Source organism: Pleurodeles waltl, chromosome 7 (assembly GCF_031143425.1).
Source record: "Pleurodeles waltl isolate 20211129_DDA chromosome 7, aPleWal1.hap1.20221129, whole genome shotgun sequence".
NCBI lineage: Eukaryota > Metazoa > Chordata > Amphibia > Caudata > Salamandridae > Pleurodeles > Pleurodeles waltl.
This window is the reverse complement of record NC_090446.1, coordinates 305279063-305299493: the sequence shown is the minus strand read 5'-3', so window position 1 is coordinate 305299493 and position 20431 is coordinate 305279063. Positions and strand designations below refer to the sequence as shown.

Genomic DNA, 20431 nt, shown 5'->3' with positions numbered 1-20431 from the left:
TGTATAATTATTTCGCTACCTCTCATGTAATAGGGATTCGTTTTTACGAAAACTGCTAACATGAATTTCTGTGCAACACAATATTTAAAATACCATTTGATGGCGCAGGTGGAAGAGGGTGATATTCTCAGTACAGACAGAAGCTATTTATTAAAACCTAATTGACAGTCCTACCTTCGTGCTCCTTCTCAGAGGTTCCCATCTTCCTGATCTTCTTCGGTGACTTCATGAACAATGGGAAAATTGTCCTCAGGCCCAATATGTCCACAAACTTGTGACAGTTATCTGTGCCCTCTGAGCCAATCATTGCGTGGTCCAGGACCTTCAAAGCGCTACTGCGAGACATTTTCTTTTCCCTGTGATTGAAAGGAAAGTGATCTTTAATCAGAGAAGTTGTGGAAAAAAGAAATATTCTGATATCAGATGGGACTGTTGAGAAAGCATGGCAAGCACCAGCGAGTGCCTCACAAAAGACAGCAAGAAAATATTGCACCAGCGTGCTAATGAGTGATACATCTTTCACATCCCCAAGACAGCCTTGATTATCTGTTACATTTCTATACCGCCGGAGCTTAGGTGTTTGATATGAAGTAGACATCACAGCTTGAAAGCAGAGGTTCAATGAAAGAACAGAACCACTCCTGTTTGGCCTTGTAAGCGCTGCTATGCACATATCACGAAGTTAGGCTACAGGAACAGTAAGTCATTTGAAGCATTCCCTAAGGATGTGAGCAGGTAAAAGCAAAAACGGGGTCACTTAAATAGAAGTTTGCCCATAAACGTCTACGCCCGGCAGTGTTAAAAAAAAAAATACAGACACTGCTATGTTGAAAGAAATTTAAGATGCCAGTTATATGAAATGCTCAGAGTTTGTACAGTGTTTTAGAAATGGTGTCAAACGAAGTGTAGTTACACATATAGGAAAACCACAACTACTGGCCTCATACTGATGCAAAGTGCTTATAAGAAAACTGTCTTTATGGAAAATGCTTCACATGGATTCTGTGGCATACCTTTTGGTTTCAAGGTGCATACTTCAGAGCTCTGAAGTTTTCCTGTCCCAGGTCTGAAAAACACACCCAGTCCAGGGTTTTTGTAGTTTGGGATTTACTGTCCAGTTAATCTCATTACACAATACTGGCTAGTCTCATAATGCAAAGACGACCCTGGACTGAATAGCTACGGATAGACTGGATACTTGAGAACTCTGAAATGTTTGCCGGCATGTCTGCCTCCTGCACAATGTCACTAACGTTGTACAATGAAGGTGGTATTTATGCCTTTTAAGTAATGTGTGAGAAACGTCTTTGCAAACATGGAATTTACAGAGCTTTGAGTACAATGTAACAGAAAAACAATGTCGATTTACAGCTTTGGGGTATACTTTGTGGAAGGCACAGTATTTTAGGAAATTGGAAACAAAGTACATTTTAAAGTCTCTTTGCAACTGTGAGAAAGTAGCCTATTTCTAGCCTTGTTACCCCCACTTTTGGCCTGTTTGTGAGTGTATGTCAGGGTGTTTTTACTGTCTCACTGGGATCCTGCTAGCCAGGGCCCAGTGCTCATAGTGAAAACCCTATGTTTTCAGTATGTTTGTTATGTGTCACTGGGACCCTGCTAGTCAGGACCCCAGTGCTCATAGGTTTGTGGCCTATATGTATGTGTTCCCTGTGTGGTGCCTAACTGTCTCACTGAGGCTCTGCTAACCAGAACCTCAGTGGTTATGCTCTCTCATTTCTTTCCAAATTGTCACTAACAGGCTAGTGACCATTTTTACCAATTTACATTGGCTTACTGGAACACCCTTATAATTCCCTAGTATATGGTACTGAGGTACCCAGGGTATTGGGGTTCCAGGAGATCCCTATGGGCTGCAGCATTTCTTTTGCCACCCATAGGGAGCTCTGACAATTCTTACACAGGCCTGCCACTGCAGCCTGAGTGAAATAACGTCCACGTTATTTCACAGCCATTTTACACTGCACTTAAGTAACTTATAAGTCACCTATATGTCTAACCTTTACCTGGTAAAGGTTAGGTGCAAAGTTACTTAGTGTGAGGGCACCCTGGCACTAGCCAAGGTGCCCCCACATTGTTCAGGGCCAATTTCCCTGACTTTGTGAGTGCGGGGACACCATTACACGCGTGCACTACATATAGGTCACTACCTATATGTAGCTTCACAATGGTAACTCCGAATATGGCCATGTAACATGTCTATGATCATGGAATTGCCCCCTCTATGCCATCCTGGCATAGTTGGCACAATCCCATGATCCCAGTGGTCTGTAGCACAGACCCTGGTACTGCCAAACTGCCCTTCCTGGGGTTTCACTGCAGCTGCTGCCAACCCCTCAGACAGGCATCTGCCCTCCTGGGGTCCAGCCAGGCCTGGCCCAGGATGGCAGAACAAAGGGCTTCCTCTGAGAGAGGGTGTTACACCCTCTCCCTTTGGAAAATGGTGTGAAGGCAGGGGAGGAGTAGCCTCCCCCAGCCTCTGGAAATGCTTTGTTGGGCACAGAGGTGCCCAATTCTGCATAAGCCAGTCTACACCGGTTCAGGGGACCCCTTAGCCCTGCTCTGGCGCGAAACTGGACAAAGGAAAGGGGAGTGACCACTCCCCTGACCTGCACCTCCCCTGGGAGGTGTCCAGAGCTCCTCCAGTGTGCTCCAGACCTCTGCCATCTTGGAAACAGAGGTGCTGCTGGCACACTGGACTGCTCTGAGTGGCCAGTGCCACCAGGTGACGTCAGAGACTCCTTGTGATAGGCTCCTTCAGGTGTTGCTAGCCTATCCTCTCTCCTAAGTAGCCAAACCCTCTTTTCTGGCTATTTAGGGTCTCTGTCTCTGGGGAAACTTTAGATAACGAATGCAAGAGCTCATCCGAGTTCCTCTGCATCTCTCTCTTCACCTTCTGCCAAGGAATCGACTGCTGACCGCGCTGGAAGCCTGCAAAACTGCAACATAGTAGCAAAGACGACTACTGCAACTCTAACGCTGATCCTGCCGCCTTCTCGACTGTTTTCCTGGTGGTGCATGCTGTGGGGGTAGTCTGCCTCCTCTCTGCACTAGAAGCTCCGAAGAAATCTCCCGTGGGTCGACGGAATCTTCCCCCTGCAACCGCAGGCACCAAAAAGCTGCATTACCAGTCCCTTGGGTCTCCTCTCAGCACGACGAGCGAGGTCCCTCGAATCCAGCAACTCTGTCCAAGTGGCCCCCACAGTCCAGTGACTCTTCAGTCCAAGTTTGGTGGAGGTAAGTCCTTGCCTCACCTCGCTAGACTGCATTGCTGGGAACCGCGACTTTTGCAGCTACTCCGGCCTCCGTGCACTTCCGGCGGAAATCCTTTGTGCATAGTCCAGCCTGGGTCCACGGCACTCTAACCTGCATTGCACGACCTCCTAAGTTGTTCTCCGGCGACGTGGGACTTCTTTGTGCGACTTCGGGTGAGCACTATTTCACGCATCCTCGTAGTGCCTGTTTCTGGCACTTCTCCGGGTGCTACCTGCTGCTTGTCTTGCTCGATGTCCCCTCTACCTCCTGGTCCAATTTGCGACCTCCTGGTCCCTCCTGGGCCACAGCAGCATCCAAAAACGCTAACCGCACGATTTGCAGCTAGCAAGGCTTGTTGGCGTTCTTTCGGCGGGAAAACACTTCTGCACGACTCTAAAAGGCAAGAGGGATCCGTCCTCCAAAGGGGAAGTCTCTAGCCCTTTGCGTTCCTGCAGAAACCGCAGCTTCTTCTGTCCAGTAGAAACTTCTTTGCACCCGCAGCTGGCATTTCCTGGGCATCTGCCCATCTCCGACTTGCTTGTGACTTTTGGACTTGGTCCCCTTGTTCCACAGGTACCCCAGATTGGAAATCCAGCGTTGTTGCATTGTTGGTTTGTGTCTTTCCTGCATTATTCCTCTAACACGACTTCTTTGTCCTTAGGGGAACTTTAGTGCACTTTGCACTCACTTTTCAGGGTCTTGGGGAGGGTTATTTTAATAACTCTCACTATTTTCTAATAGTCCCAGCGACCCTCTACAAGGTCACATAGGTTTGGGGTCCATTCGTGGTTCGCATTCCACTTTTGGAGTATATGGTTTGTGTTGCCCCTATCCCTATGTTTCCCCATTGCATCCTATTGTAACTATACATTGTTTGCACTGTTTTCTAAGACTATACTGCATATTTTTGCTATTGTGTATATATATCTTGTGTATATTTCCTATCCTCTCCCTGAGGGTACACTCTAAGATACTTTGGCATATTGTCATAAAAATAAAGTACCTTTATTTTTAGTATAACTGTGTATTGTGTTTTCTTATGATATTGTGCATATGACACTAAGTGGTACTGTAGTAGCTTCACACGTCTCCTAGTTCAGCCTAAGCTGCTCTGCTAAGCTACCATTATCTATCAGCCTAAGCTGCTAGACACCCTATACACTAATAAGGGATAACTGGGCCTGGTGCAAGGTGCAAGTACCCCTAGGTACTCACTACAAGCCAGTCCAGCCTCCTACAGCAACAGTTACCAAAAGTGTGTAAATTCACGTGAATGAGTCACATGAACAATATTTCTGAAGTCAACAAAGAAAATCCTATAATCTAAACTGGAAACGACCTCAAATAACTAATAAATTCGAGATAAACTATGGGTGCCTATATAAAGTAGAGGAATCAAGATTAATGTCTTAGGTGAGATTCTCCCTTACTCAGTGCAGTGCGGGTACCAATGATGTTTGGTGATGCCACTTTGTCCTCACATTGCATATCTCTGACGAGGAAAGGGTGAGTTCAAAGTGTGATGTGGTAACGGGAACAGGCAGGAGAATAGCAGACGTCTTATGTATGTTTAGAGATGTGCTAATTGCATATTGATCTTGAGTGAAGTTGACTGCATAGAGCAGATCTGTGGAAAATTCATGCCCCTGCAGGTTCAGGCTTTTAGGGATCAATAGCTGTTGGACTGCTCTGGGTTGATTACATTTGAAATATTTATTCTGCCGCAGGCAAGCTGTTGATCTTAGATGTATTCCACGTTGTTGAATCGCCCGTTGCATAGAAGAAAATTTGCTCCCAGTGGGTCAAACATCTTCCGCAGACAGGACAGGTGTCTGAATAACTCTATAGCTGCCTGCCTGACTGTAGAACCCTTAAATGTTTACTACGGGCTGATTCACCGTCACACTTCCATCATCACAATAAGCATTTTTTATTCTGTGTGTCTGTGTATTAATATTTAAGAAAAAACATTGTTCCAGTGCAGTTTTGTTGTGGATTAAAACCAACACAACACTCAAATTTGCAAGTTATGGTTAAAACCTCATTCTAAAACTCATACGATAGCCATAACACATGCACTACATGCATAACTTATGGAATTTCGGGTTTAACTCACAGCCATTACCGAATTTGAACAGTTTTTAAATTAAATAGCATTTTTTGTAAACACACATTACGTTGACATAACGAAACCTAACAATACCTTCACTTTGTGTTTTTAGTTAATATGTATGTGTATGCAGAAACAAACAGGATACCAAAGTTGGCAAATGATGTGAAACAAAGTACACTCTTACTATTCTACAGTTTTACATGTTAGGACATATCTGATCTTCATCTAGTCCTTTTAGTCTTAATATGAGATACATCAAACCTTCTGTACAAATAACATATTTCAGTTTGTCATGATTTAATAAACAATAAATCATCAAACATTGATCAGCCTTGTGTGAAAATGTATGGCCTATAATGCAGAACTGTGGTGGAAGTACTTTAGGTTGAACTTGATGCAAACATTTCCTTCGAGGAATAATCAGTCTCTCCCTTTACTAGGGAGGACGTTTGGAGCACTCTTCCTTACAAAACTGCTAACGTTCAGTGACCTTTAAGGGCATTTGTTCATGAACAGCACTCTTTAGGGCCCAAAATATCATCTCAAAGTTGTTCAAGTCTAGACTTTGACTTGCGCATTCCAAAATCCTGACTGTTTTTGCCTGTCAGCCATTCAACTATATTTACTGGTGAAATTTAGATCATTTTGTTGTCTTCTAACAAAGCAATATGGGCAGACACACAGACACAACAATTAAAGGATATATACGGTTCAGCAAAGACAACATTGAAAAAAAAGATTTGCCAGACATCATGTGCAAATCATGCTTCTCATGCCAATAGAGTTATTCTGTCTCGGAAAAATACAACATTGGACAAATTTATCCAGAGCTGACATTTCAAAGAATTTTTCACTATCAGAGCTAAATTATGCCTACTAACTATAACGAACTTATGGTCATTAGGATATCTTTTGGAAAATGAATATATTATTTTTTTAGGGGAACAAACCTGTGCTTAATTTAAGCCGGTGGTTGCTGGTGGGGCCCACCAGCATTTATCTTTGAGGATCAGCCCTTATTTTTCTACTTCAGACATTGACCCGAAGGAAGAGAGAGAAAAACAAATGAGGGAAAGAGGAGAGGTAGAAAGACGAGAAAACAGACACATGGAAAATCAGGGATGAGAAAGAAAGTGAAACAGTGAGATAAAGGGGCAGACAGTGTCTGGTCGACAATTAAAGAGGCAAGAGAAGGAATCAAGACTGCAGCATTGGCATGTCGCCCCCTGACATCCAATAGCGTTGCCTACAGACTTATGATCAAAACTTTGGACACCAGCACTTATGGTTTTTCCAAATTAAGAACTGGGATTAACATTACAGAAATCTAAAGATCACAGAATCTGAAGTTTTGACATCAGCCTTAACACTTACCTTTAAACAACTCAGATGGACTTTGGTTTTCTCTACCTATGGTTTTATGGTAGATTATAAGCCAGATACTAAGAATCAGAAGACAATGCGCTGTCATGGCAAGATGAGTTTGAAAATGAACAAATGGCGATCCACCATTAAGCTAGTCTTCAAAGGGTTTGTGTGATGATTACACCACTAAGATTGTGCAGAACATACCCATACAAGCTAAGAGATTTGGTTAAACAACAGGTTAGAAATTAAAAAGCTGGCTTCAGGTATCAAGAAAAAGCTCTTTAATTACTATGAGATCCGATAAGACACTAAAGTACGAGTTACTTACCTTCGGTAACGATATATCTGGTAGAGACATATTCCAGTTGCACATTCCTTACCTTTGAATTACCCCAGGCGTCAGTCTGGATCCACAGATTTTTCTTCGAGCAGTACCTCTGCACGCCGTCATGTGGCGTCTGTCGACTCCGCTGGTGTTGTTGGTGTCGTGTTCACCGTGATAACGTCGCAGTTGTATTTAGGCGCCACCCCGGCGTGCTGATGTCAGTTTCTTTTCAGGACTTTCCAAGCCAGTAGCGCGGAGCCTTGAAGAACACTGGGAGTGGTGCGCCAAGACTAGGGCCCTTAAGGGGAAGTTCCTGACCCTAGAAATCAGTTTGCAGTGCGGGGAGGATGGGCTATCTATTCAAAGGTAAGGAATCTGCAACTAGAATATGTCTCTACCAGATATATCGTTACCGAAGGTAAGTAACCTGTACATCTGATAGAGACTTCTAGTTGCAGATTACTTACCTTTGAATAGATACCGGAGCAATAACATCCCCGGTGGAGGGCTGCAAAACAAGATCACACCAAGAAGCCCTGAAGGACCGAACGACCAAAGTAGCCGTTCCTGCGGAACTGACTATCCAGGCAGTAGTGTTTGGTAAAAGTGTGCAGAGATGTCCACGTCGCTCCCTGACAGATGTCCAGGACTTGAATGCCCCATGCTAGCGCTGTGGTAGCAGCAGTAGCTCTGGTGGATTGAGCACACAAACCTTCAGGAGGTTGCTTCTTAGCCAGAGCGTAGCACATTTTGATGCATAAGAGCACCCATCGGGAAATGGTCCTCTTCTGCACTGCCTTCCCCTTCTTCACACCCACATATCCAACAAAGAGTTGATTGTCCACACAGAAGTCTTTGGTACGATCAAGGTAGAGTGCCAACGCTCTTTTTGCATCCAGACGGTGGAGTCTCTCCTCTTCATGAGAGAGATGTGGGGGTGCATAAAAGGTAGGCAAGGTGATGGATTTTCTGACATGGAAGGGTGTCACTACTTTAGGTAGTAAAGAAGCCCTTGTGCCAAGTACCACTTTGTCAGGATGTATTGCCAGGAAAGGTTGCTTAAATGAAAGAGCCTGGAGCTCACTTACTCTGTGGGCAGAGGTAATGGCAACTAAAAAGACAGTCTTGAGGTTTAAGAGGCGTAAAGGGCAGTTGTGAAGCAGCTCAAACGGGGCACACATAAGGTATGTTAATACCAGGTTTAGATCCCTTGGGGCATGATGAATGGGATAGGAGGAAATAGATGTGTGAGGCCTTTAAGAAACCTCCCAACAATAGGAGATTTACATAAAGAAGGCTGATCTGGTAACCCCAATAAAGCAGAGATAGCAGAAAGATATCCCTTAAGAGTGCTGGGCAAGGAAAAGAATAAAGAGAAGGACTTGAGAAAGAGGAGCGGATAGAGGAACAACAGATTTGTCGATGCACCATGCCACAAATTTCTTCCAACGACAGGCGTATACGGTTTTAGATGAGGGACTCCTGGCTACCAAGATAACGTTACAGACTTCAGGTGGCAGGTCAAACGACGTCAACTGTCGCTGCTCAATATCCACACAAGGAGGCGGAGGGTGGACAAGTTCGGAAGGAGGACCCACACCTGCTGCTGCGACAGAAGATCCTCCCAAAGAGGCAGTCTGATCGGAGGAGCTATGCCCATGCTCAACAGCTCGTGATACCAGACTCTTCGTGCCCACCAGTATAACTTGGGCCCGGTCTTGCCTGATCTTCTTCAGAACTCTGGGCAGAACTGGTATGGGCGGAAAGGTGTACAGGAGGCCTGAATTCCACTTGCGATGAGAAGCGTCGCTGAGTGAGTGAGGCCTTGGAAACTCCAATGGGCAAAACAGCTGACATTGCACATTCTCTACAGAGGCGAACAAGTCTAACCAAGGTTCTCCACTCTGAAGGAAAAGACTTTGCACCACCTGCGGATGGAGACGCCATTCTTGATCAACAAACGCATTGTCGGCTGAGTTAATCTGTTCTGGCATTCAAGGTGCCCGCCAGGGGTTGAACCACCAGGGAAATGCCCTGATGTTCCTGCCAAGTCCAGAGGCGAAGAACCTCTTGACAAAGGGCCCACGACCCCACTCCCTTTGTTTGTTGCAGTACCACATGGCAGTGGTGTTGTCTGTGAACACTTGCACTGCTTTCCTTTTGAGAGAGGGAAGGAATGCTTTAAATGCTAGTCGTATCATTCAGAGCTCCAAATGATTGATAAGAAGCCTGGATTCCGCTGGAGACCAGAGGCCTCTGATCTACCCCCTCTTCCATGTGGCCACCCCATCCCTGGTGTGATGCATCTGTCACGACTGTGAGATCTGGTTGGGGAAAAGAGAGAGATCTGCCTTTGACACACTCCTCATTCGTTAACCACCACTGCAGTACAAAAATGTACTTTTCTTTGGTAATGATATTTCTGATGGATAATGCATCTAACTGCAGATGTCATCACATGAATGTTCTCCAGGCATCAAAGTGCATCTGGAAACTTTTAGAACTGTTCCGGTGTGCACCAACAGGTGGCATCGTGCACACAAGTGCACTCATTCACCTTGACGTTAGATGTTTTCTACGATATCCATACCCTTAAACACAGAGCCTACTGGCAGACTGGTAATAGTTGCGTGCAGATCGGAAAGTGGAAAAGATGGAAAATATTCCAGTTAACAAAACTGAGCTGGGAGGACTGGACAGAAAATCTGTGGTTAGATAGAGAACCCACCAAAAAGATCATTACCGAAGGTAAATAACTTGTTCTTCTGATAGATACTTCTAATCGCAGATTCCTCAACTAGTGAATATATTCCATATCAGTACCTTGCAAGATAGTAGGTCTATGACTTGGCTCATATCAAAAAGTTTTGCAGGACCAACTGGGCAAAACTCCCCTCCCAACAGCCCCGACCGTAAAAGTAGCAGTGCTAAATGACCATATGTCCACTACATGCACTCAGCATGCAAAAGCAGTGGTAGAGGCTTTGGCCCTGGTGGAGTGACCATCTAGGCCTTCTGGGGGCTCCTCCTTAACCATTGCTTATCAGATCTTTATGCAGTGAACAAGCCATTAAGAGATGATTTGTTTTTGTGCTGCATTGCTCTTCTTTGCTCAGGAGATCCCTACAAAGAACTCCTCATCCACTCAATATTACTTGGTATGATCCATATAAAAGCTTAATGCTCTTTTATGGTCCAAACAATAAAGTCTTTCTTCCTTTAACGGATGAGTAGGAGCAAAGAATGCCGGACAGTGATAGCCTGCCCAACATGAAAAGGAGAAACAACTTTCAGTAGAAATTAAGCTCTGGTCCTCAAAATCAACTAATCTTGAAAGAAGGTGCTACAAGGTGGATTGACAGAAAGAGCCTAAACTTCACTCATACTTCTAGCAGATATTATGGGGCCAATAATGACTGTCTTTAAGATCAGAAGTCTAAAGGTACGATTGGGCTGTGGCTTAAAAGGTGTGCACATTAAGAAAGGAAGGTCAAAGCTCAAATCACACTGAGCCATCACAAAAGGGTTTGGGGGAAATAGACGTTGCAAACCTTAAAAAATTCTCATCATAATGACTGATATGAATTACAAAGGCTGATCCAACAACAGCATAAAAAAGCAAAAGGAGTCAATAAGTAGCCCTTAATCATGCCTAAAGCATGTCCTTTCTGGGCTATGGACAGAACAAACAATAAAACTTCAGACCATTTTGCCTGTAAAGGGTTAATTTGGCTGGTGCAGAATCAATCCATAACTTTGTCCCGACAAGCATGCATTGGAAGGACAAAGATGGAAGGACAAAGATGGCAGGCCAAAAAGGTCATTTGTTGCAAACTCAAATGTCCAAGCACAGAAATGCAAAATGTGTAGGCCTGGGTGCAGCACCCTGCCCTTTTGCTGTGACAGAAGATCTTCTCGAAGTGATAGCTAGATTGAAGGACAGATGCTTATAACCCAGGAGTTCTGGGTACCACACTCTCCTGCCCCAATACAGTACCGCTTGGTATCCGAATCTGAAGAGAAGATGATAAGGTGTTCCTGATCTCCTTCAGAACTCCGGGCTGGATGGGTAGTGATGGGAAGGCATTCAGAATTCCCGATCCCTGCTCTAAACAGCAGGTGTCTCAGAGAGAACTATTTTGGAAACTCCAGCGCACAGAACATTGGGATGTGGCAAAAAGATCGAGCCAGGGTTCTTCCCACTGCTGGAAGACTGCCTGTGCCAATTCAGGTTACAACTGTAATTGTGATCTGCAAGGCACTTGCAGCTGAGTTTGTCTGCCCTGGTGTTATGATCCTGACAGGGGAGATAAATCTCTCAGCGGTGCCGCCAGTTCCAGAGGCACAGGCTTTCTTGTTGCACTGTAACCACATTTAGCATCTTTTGGCCTGCCGGATGGAAATGTGAAAATCCTGCAGGTTCAAACCACCATCCACTCTCCAGGACAGACAGAACCTGGGTTAGTGTTGGCATCTCAAATTTGTACTCCCCCAGGAAAACACTGAGCGGGCCAAGACCTAAAACAGGACAAAGGCCTCTAGCCTTCTTCAGCACAAGGAAGTAGTGGGAGTAATTCCCAGTGCCTGTCTCCTAGGCTGTAATCCTGTCTATAGCCCCTTTAGTCAAAAACGTCTGGACTTCCTGCCATAAGACAGCTTTTCCTCCGTGTGTCACTATGAAGTCAGTGCACAATGCAGCAGAGTAGAAAAGAATAGAAGGGCATAGCCCGAAGGACAATTTACAGGACAGCTGGCTGTGACTGCTGATGTTGTAGGAGACTGAGCTGACTCATGTTCACATTGTCCCTACTGTTCTTGTTGCCTCTGAGTGACACATCTGCCATTAGAGGGCTGAAAGGCCTGGGTTCTGGAAGAGGAGTCAGCTGATACTAAAAGCTTCTACCATAACCACGAAGAGGGAGATATTTCAGATGGATTTGCCTTGTGGGAGAAGAAAAGCCCAAAGAACCTGCTGTGGCTTTTTTCTCTTTAAAATGTTGTGTCCGTTTTCAACCTGAAAAGGTGAGTGTCATCAAACTGCATGTCCATCAAGGATGCCTGGACAGCCCTAGAGAAGCCGATAGACCTCACTGAGGTGTGGCACGGACGTGTCAAACTAATACCCATAGTGCAACCAAAACAATCAGCTGTGTCTATTCCAGGTCTTATTACAAATTTGAATGCATTGCAGGCACCCTGAATAGCTTGGGTTGGAACGCCTAGAGGTGGTCCGCAACAGCCGGAAAATTAGTACCATGTCCCAAAGAGCATGGGAATAGAGGGCCAGGTGACAGCTGGCATTTAATGACCACAGAGCAAAGCTTGTGGCGGAGAACATTTGTGTGCAAATTTCTCTATTCCTTTTGACTCATGATCAGGTGAAGAGGTAGGGAATGCTTTGGTATATGACCTTGCTGCTGGATGCCTGCACCACAGACACTCTGGCATTGGATACTGTGTTAGAAAAGTAGAGTCGCCAGGTGCATGGTCACGGCAACGAGCAACCTGTTTATTAACAGGCAGCCCTGTAATTGGCTTCAAACCATGTGCCTAAAAGAGTGTCTGTAAGAGCCTCATTGAACAGCCACAGTGGCTCTGTGGGAGATTTACTAGGTTGTAACACTCCTATCAGTACATTAGATATGGTTGGAAGTTGCAGGTCCAAAACGTTAGCCGCATTCACATCCCTATAGCTAAAGAAGCACTTTACTCTGTGGCAAGACCCGGATAGATACAGGGTCAGTAGCAGGTGCAGGTGCAGTGTTCATCCCATTCTATCCTGAAGTTCTTCATACCAGTTTTTCTCATCATATTGTGCAACATAATCATCCCAGTGTTTATAGTTGTCATTGTTTGAATGTGCGGCAAAAAGACTGTAGAGATTCAGCCATACCATATGCTAAGGGTAAAGTACCGAAGAGTTGCCATGTAGGCGCAACTTCAGTCATGGTGGATTAAGCTCAGAGTCAGACAGCACTATGGGCTGTACATCATCATCCAGCTTCAATGGCGTTGGTACATGCGGAACTTGTGCAGGTGATGGTGCTGGAACATGAATCGGTGCTGAACCAAATGGGGGTCCAAAGAGCACAGACGGTACTGAGGGGGGACATGCAGTTGGAAGTCTGACTGGAGGCTCCTGCGAATCCTTGGGGACCGAAAGAACAAAAGAGGGAGCCCGTAAATTGCCAAATACAAGCAACATTGCCTTTCTGTAGGTTTCAACTTACTCCAAATTCACAGACGGACCTGGAAACTCTGGTTGCATCTGGAACAAACTCAGCTGAAACGGAGATCTGGAGCAAAACAGGAAGGCACGTTGGCACCTTGGGAACGTTTTAGGAGTTCAAGAGTGGAGGGAAGAGACCCTTGCCCGCTTGGATTTCTTATGTTTATTCCTTTGACTTACCCAAAGACTTTTACAGTGACAACCATCTGCCGTGTGATGACTTCACAAATGGGAACAGGACATTCCTTTCGACTTCACGGTTTGGAGTCTTCTTGTGTTTGGCAATATACAGCTTGGCTTCATGGTCACGTATAGCCTTCAGATTCACCTGGGCGCTGTCAGCAGAGGCCCTGGAGCCATTTTCCTAACCCAGGCACCACAAACAGACTTTATGAAGGCCCATCACGGACAGCTATTGGCGACAGTCCCTGCGCAATTTAAATTCTGTTGTTTCAGGGGGTAGCATTTTTCATTGCACTCAGGAAAACGTTTGCTAGAAGCTGGTCGAAAGACCAATGAGAAGCTCCAGATCAACATCTGAAGGCCCAGAAAAAAAGGAACTGACCTCAGTGTGCATGGGAGGCCAGAATATGCAGCTCTGCTCATCACTACTGAAACAACGTTGTGCTGATCTGCAAGTAGTCACCTACTGGCATGCGGGAGAAATGCTTCACAAGTTACAGGATTCAGTCTAACACCTTGTGAATATTAACAAGGTGAGGAGTCAGCGGTAAAAATATCCAAAATATAAGAATAGATTTTAGTGCTGAACTTCCCAAGAGTCATGTTTGCACAATAAGTGTACTGGTAAATCTGCTTGGATGTCACAGATCAATGCTTGGAGGCAGCTTTCTTTCAGTAGTAGTTACGAAACTGTGGAACGCCTTTCTATCTCAGATTAAAATAAAATGTCATTACAGCCATTTAGGGAAGCTGATCAAGGCCCGGCTTTTCGTTGAATAAGATCTGGCTTATTTGTGCATTTTCAGCTGTTAAATTGAGATCTGTGTTTTTTTCCAGCACAAGGTACCTTTGGGTGTTTGTTCGCAATTTGTGAAAAGCATAAATCAAATAAATAAATAATTCTAGTGGCTATGGACCGTTTGATTGAAATAGGCCATTTTATAGCTTCGGAGGGTTTGCCCAACCCAAAAGAGTTAGCACAACAAGTTAATCAGGTGCATGGTGTTCCACAAGTTCTAATTACTAATGGAAGATCTCGGTTTATTACAAGATTCTTGTTTGTATTAGATATGGAAATTTGTCTGTGCATCGTTATCATCCTCAGGAAAATGTGGAGACTGAAAAATTTAAACAGTATCTGAATAACATATCAGCTATCAAACCGTGACACAAGAAAAGGAATGGAGCAAGGTGATGTGGTTGGCAGAGTTAACACAGAGCACCCATCAACTGGAAAACTGATATTTTTTGGGCTGTATGGCTATGATCATTGTTTATTCCCCTCTGTATCTTCCTTTGCCTTCTTCAGGTCCCGGATATGTATAATTCTGCTGAGGAAGTCTTAAAAATAATCAAAGGAAGCGTATCAATTTTATTCTGATTGAAAAGGAAACTGTCTGCGTCTAGGTCTGATGGCCCACCTGCAGCATACAATACCTTTCTTTGGCTGAACAGGGGAGAGGTCTATGGGCAAGTCCTGCACTCAGGCTCAGCTGTGCACAACCTTCATCTGTGCACAGTGAAGGTTTGGGTACAGGGCCTGCCCTGTTGTTGCAAGCTTAACCTAACGATGGGCCCCTATGAGGGATCACCATGCTACTGTCTGGGGATCAGAGTGTGCCTAATCTGCACCTTTAAAGGTAATTTTTAGGGTCGAGCCTGCCAGTGCACGTGCAAGCACATGCGTCTCCCTTGCGAGACTCTGTTATTTACAGATAAATGGCTTGGAGCCCACAGGACGCTTACCACTTGTTGGCTTCCATGGCACTCCACATTATAGCCTCATAATTTGTCACTACAGTCCAAGCTGTCCATTGCTGTGTGTGAAGCAGGGATCAAGCACTAACTGATTCAACTTAACCAGTGCCCGCCTGCTGCTTCTGACGTGAATGAGGTACTTCTTTTAAACTTCTAGTGCCCAGGCTTACAACAGGCAAAAACGTACCCAGCAGGACAACCTAAATTGCAAAGTTTAATTTTTTATAGATAGCTTTCTTTTATTTTGTCATCTTTTCGCACTTTGCACTTATGTGTTCTTTTATTTTTGCTCGTGGGCACTATTCTCACAAGATGAGGTTTGTCTTGTTCCAAATATTGCAAAGTGACATTGCTTCTTTATTACGCGTAATTTCTGAAATGATGCTTTAACACAATTGTGCAGTACACCACAATCCACCCCACTACAATCTACACCAATCCACCCCACAACAAACCACCCCACTCTAATCCTTCCAACCCACCCCAATCTAATCTGTCCCACTCCAGTTCGTCCCACTCAAATCCACAACAATCTGCACCACTCCAAAACAATCTGACCCACTCCAATCTGCCCCACTTTAATCCAATACAACCTGCCTCACTCCAACCTGCCCCACTCTAATTACAAACAACCGACTCTAATCCAAAAAACTGCCCCACTTGAATCCACCTCACCTCACCCCAATCCTAACCACCCTACTCCAATCCACCACAATCCACCCCATGCCAACCCAATCTACGGTAATTCTTCCCAGTCCAATCAACCCCACTCCAATCCAATTCACCCCACTCCAGTCCACTACAATCCAATCCAACCCAACCCACCCTACACCAATCCACTCAAACCCAATCCTCCCACTCCAATTCACCTGACCTCAGTTAGGTCCATTGCTACCCAATCCACTCAATCAATCAATCCCACTCCAATCCACCCACACCACCCCAATTCATCCCACTTTAATACAATCTGCTTTCCCCCCCCCCGACTCCAGTCCAAATTAATCCATCATACTCCACCACAATTCACCCCACCCCAAACCACCTTAAGCTACCCTACTCCAATCCAGTCCACCCCCCAATTAATCCACCTCACACCAATCCACATCACACCAATTCGATACACTCCCAATCCAACCCACCCCACTCAGTTCAAGCCATCACAATCCACTCACCCCACTCCAATCAACCACACTCAATCCAATCCACCCCATTCCAATACACCCACCCTAATCAACCCTACCCAATCCGATCCACCATACTCCAATCTGATCTGCCCCACCCTAATCCACCCTACCCTAATCCACCCCTCTCAATCTGATCAACCGCATCCAATCCGATCCACTGCACCCCGATCTGATCCATTCCAATCCGATCCACCGCACTCCTATCCAATGTGATCCACCCCAATCCAAATCGATCCACCACAATCCAATCTCGATCTATCCCACTCCACCCTAATCAAATGCACCTCACTCCAGTCCATCCCATGCCAATTCAATTCAATTCACCCCACACCAATCCCATTCACCCCACGCCAATCCAATTCACCCCAGGCCAATCCAATCACATCAATCCAATCCACCCTTCCAGTACACCTCACCCCAATCCACCCCACCCCATTTCAATCCACTCCATCCCACTCCAATTCAATCCACTCCAATCCATCCTACTGTACTCCAATCTGCCCCACTCTACCCCAATCCAACACACCCTGCTCCATCCCAGTTCAGTCCACCACACTCCAATCCAATCCAATCCAATCCATCCCACCCCAATCCAATCCAACCCACCTCACCCCAATCCACCCCACCCCAATCCATCCCACTGCATCCCACCACACCCCAATCCAATCCACCCACATGATTTCAATCCACCTCACCCCCAACCCAATCAACCCTACTCTACTCCAATCCACAATATTGTTCTACAATCCACCATATCCCACTATCTCACTTCAATCCACCTAACGCCATCACAGTTCAGTTCAACCCACTCCAATCAATCCAGCCCACTACAATCCACCCCACTCCAATCTAGTGAATCTAAACCACCCCACCCCAATCCAAGCAAATCCAGTCCAATCAAATCCACCCCATCCCACTGGAATCCAATCCACCCCAATCGAAATCCAGAGAATCCAAACCACCCCACTCCAATCCAATCCAATCCAATCCAGGCCAGTCCAGTCCAGTCTAGTTCCATCCAATTTAATCCACCAAACCACCAGTCCAATCCACCCCATCACTCCAGTTGAAACCAAACCAAACCACCCACCTCAAACAAATCTAATTCACCCCACTGGAATCCGCCTCAATCCAATTCACCTCACCCCTTTTCAATATACCCCACACCAATCCACTCAATCAACCCCACTCCACTCAATCCACCCCACCCTACTATTATCCAACCCACCCCTACTTTATCCCCATCCAATCCACCAGACTATCTCAATCCACACCAACCCACTCCACCCTTTTCCATCTCACTCCACAACACTCTTTGCCACTGAACTATACTCAACTCTACGACCCTCTAATCCCCCTACTCTATTCTATAACACTCCAACAAATCCACTCTAGAACACTGTACTCCCCCACTCCACTCCACTCCACTCCGACACGCCTGCCAATAGCTTTTGACTAGGTGAGACCTATTGGCTTTGCCAACACTTGTTTTTCTTTTTTACACTAAATACAGGGCACAGGCACTGCCCCAAGTCCTGCCTTGGCTGCAGCTAGAGAAATTATTTTCTTGCAGCAATTAAGCAGTATTTTTGTCACTCTGCAGTCGCAGAATTGAACACTCCTTCATTGAATGAGATCATACTCTTTCTTTCTTTAAATTCCCAAACTGGTGAATTATCCATGAGACCCAAATGGCAGGGATATATAAAAGGGTTAATACTTAAAAGACCACTTGTCAACTTTTTAGAAGCTAGTATTTAAAATAATTGCTACATAGATTTTCACCAAAGGAAAGAAAGTCCACTTTACAAATAAAACGCTACTTTTATGCAGTTTTGTGTAAAACAGCTGAGCTGTAGATGTGAGTAATATTTACTATGGGAGCTTAAATGAGAAAACACTTGCTTTTACCCCCTACACAGAGCTGCATGAAATTAGCATGCCGAACAATAGCTAACTGACTTAGTAGACTTCCAGATTCCGTGTAAATCTATACACCTGGTAAAATAGTAGAGGCAAATCAAAAACATGCCCTTGCAATGGAAAGGGAGGCTGCACCACAACTGCACAGTGAGGACTCCCATGTCCAATTTAAAAACACAAGCAACAATGTGCCGTTAAGGTTAAGTCTAACTTTACGTTGAAAAGCCTTATATGTTTTTTGCTAACACCTTTGCCTCAAATTTCCAAATGTGCACAAAACTTCTTAATAAAAAGGTTCATTTACTTAGGTTCCATATGCAAATTTTTGTGCAGACAGGTAAATGTGGTTCGAAAAAAATGGGGCATATATATATATATATATATATATATATATATATACGGAAAATGTCACTTACCCAGTGGACATCTGTTCGTGGCATTAGTCGCTGCAGAGTCACATGCTGTGCACATCCCGCCATCTGGTGTTGGGCTCGGAGTGTTACAAGTTGTTTTTCTTCGAAGAAGTCTTTTTGAGTCATGAGACCGAGGGACTCCTCCCATTTCGACTCCATTGCGCATGGGCGTCGACTCCATCTTAGATTGTTTTCCCCGCAGAGGATGAGGTAGGAGTTGTGTATGCTAGTAATAGTGCCCATGCAATGGAGTGAATGCGTATATACATAATGAAGTTTAAAGTAATATATTTACAAATGTACAAATGTTTAAGATCTACTTCTAAACGGCTCCAGGCTCCCGGGGAGGCGGGTGGGCGCATGTGAATCTGCAGCGACTAATGCCACGAACAGATGTACACTGGGTAAGTGACATTTTCCGTTCGATGGCATGTGTAGCTGGAGATACACATGCTGTGCATAGACTAGTAAGCAGTTATCTCCCCAAAAGCGGTGGTTCAGCCTGTAGGAGTTGAAGTAGTTTGAAATAATGTTCTTAGTACAGCTTGACCTACTGTTGCCTGTTGTGCAGTTAACACATCTACACAGTAGTGCTTGGTAAATGTATGAGGCGTAGACCATGTTGCTGCCTTACATATTTCGTTCATTGGAATATTTCCTAGAAAGGCCATGGTAGCACCTTTCTTTCTGGTTGAGTGTGCCTTTGGTGTAATAGGCAGTTCTCTTTTAGCTTTAAGATAGCAGGTTTGAATGCACTTAACTATCCATCTAGCAATGCCTTGTTTTGAAATTGGATTTCCTGTATGAGGTTTTTGAAAGGCAATAAATAGTTGTTTTGTCTTTCGAATTAGTTTTGTTCTGTCAATGTAGTACATTAGTGCTCTTTTGATGTCTAATGTATGTAGTGCTCTTTCAGCTACAGAATCTGGCTGTGGGAAGAACACTGGTAATTCTACCGTTTGATTCAAGTGGAACGGTGAGATTACTTTTGGTAAAAATTTCGGATTTGTCCGTAGAACCACTTTATTTTTGTGTATTTGAATAAATGGTTCTTAAATGGTAAATGCTTGAATTTCACTCACTCTTCTTAGAGATGTGATGGCAATTAAAAATGCAACTTTCCATGTTAAATATTGCATTTCACAAGAGTGCATGGGCTCAAAAGGTGGACCCATGAGTTGTGTTAAGACAATGTTGAGGTTCCATGAAGGAACTGGTGGTGTTCTTGGTGGTATAATTCTCTTTAGGCCTTCCATAAACGCTTTTATGACTGGTATCCTAAATAATGAAGTTGAGTGCGTAATTTGCAGGTAAGCTGAAATTGCAGTAAGATGTATTTTAATGGAAGAGAAAGCTAGTTTTGATTTTTGCAAATGTAGTAAGTATCCTACTATATCTTTTGCAGATGCGTGTCAAGGTTGAATTTGATTATTATGGCAGTAATAAACAAATCTTTTCCACTTATTTGCATAGCAGTGTCTAGTGGTAGGTTTTCTAGCCTGTTTTATGACCTCCATACATTCCTGTGTGAGGTCTAAGTGCCCGAATTCTAGGATTTCAGGAGCCAAATTGCTAGATTCAGCGATGCTGGATTTGGATGTCTGATCTGTTGTTTGTGTTGTGTCAACAGATCTGGTCTGTTTGGTAGTTTGACATGAGGTA

General features: G+C 44.6%; 1 protein-coding gene across 1 annotated transcript in view; it reads right to left on the bottom strand.

The window, feature by feature from the left end:
* The window catches only part of CTNNBL1 (catenin beta like 1), a 451247-nt gene that overhangs the window by 166553 nt on the left and 264263 nt on the right, over positions 1-20431 (bottom strand). The window contains exon 11 of the mRNA XM_069243733.1: positions 175-356. Within this exon, the coding sequence (XP_069099834.1) occupies positions 175-356 (182 nt within the window). The remainder of the gene's footprint in view (positions 1-174; positions 357-20431) is intronic.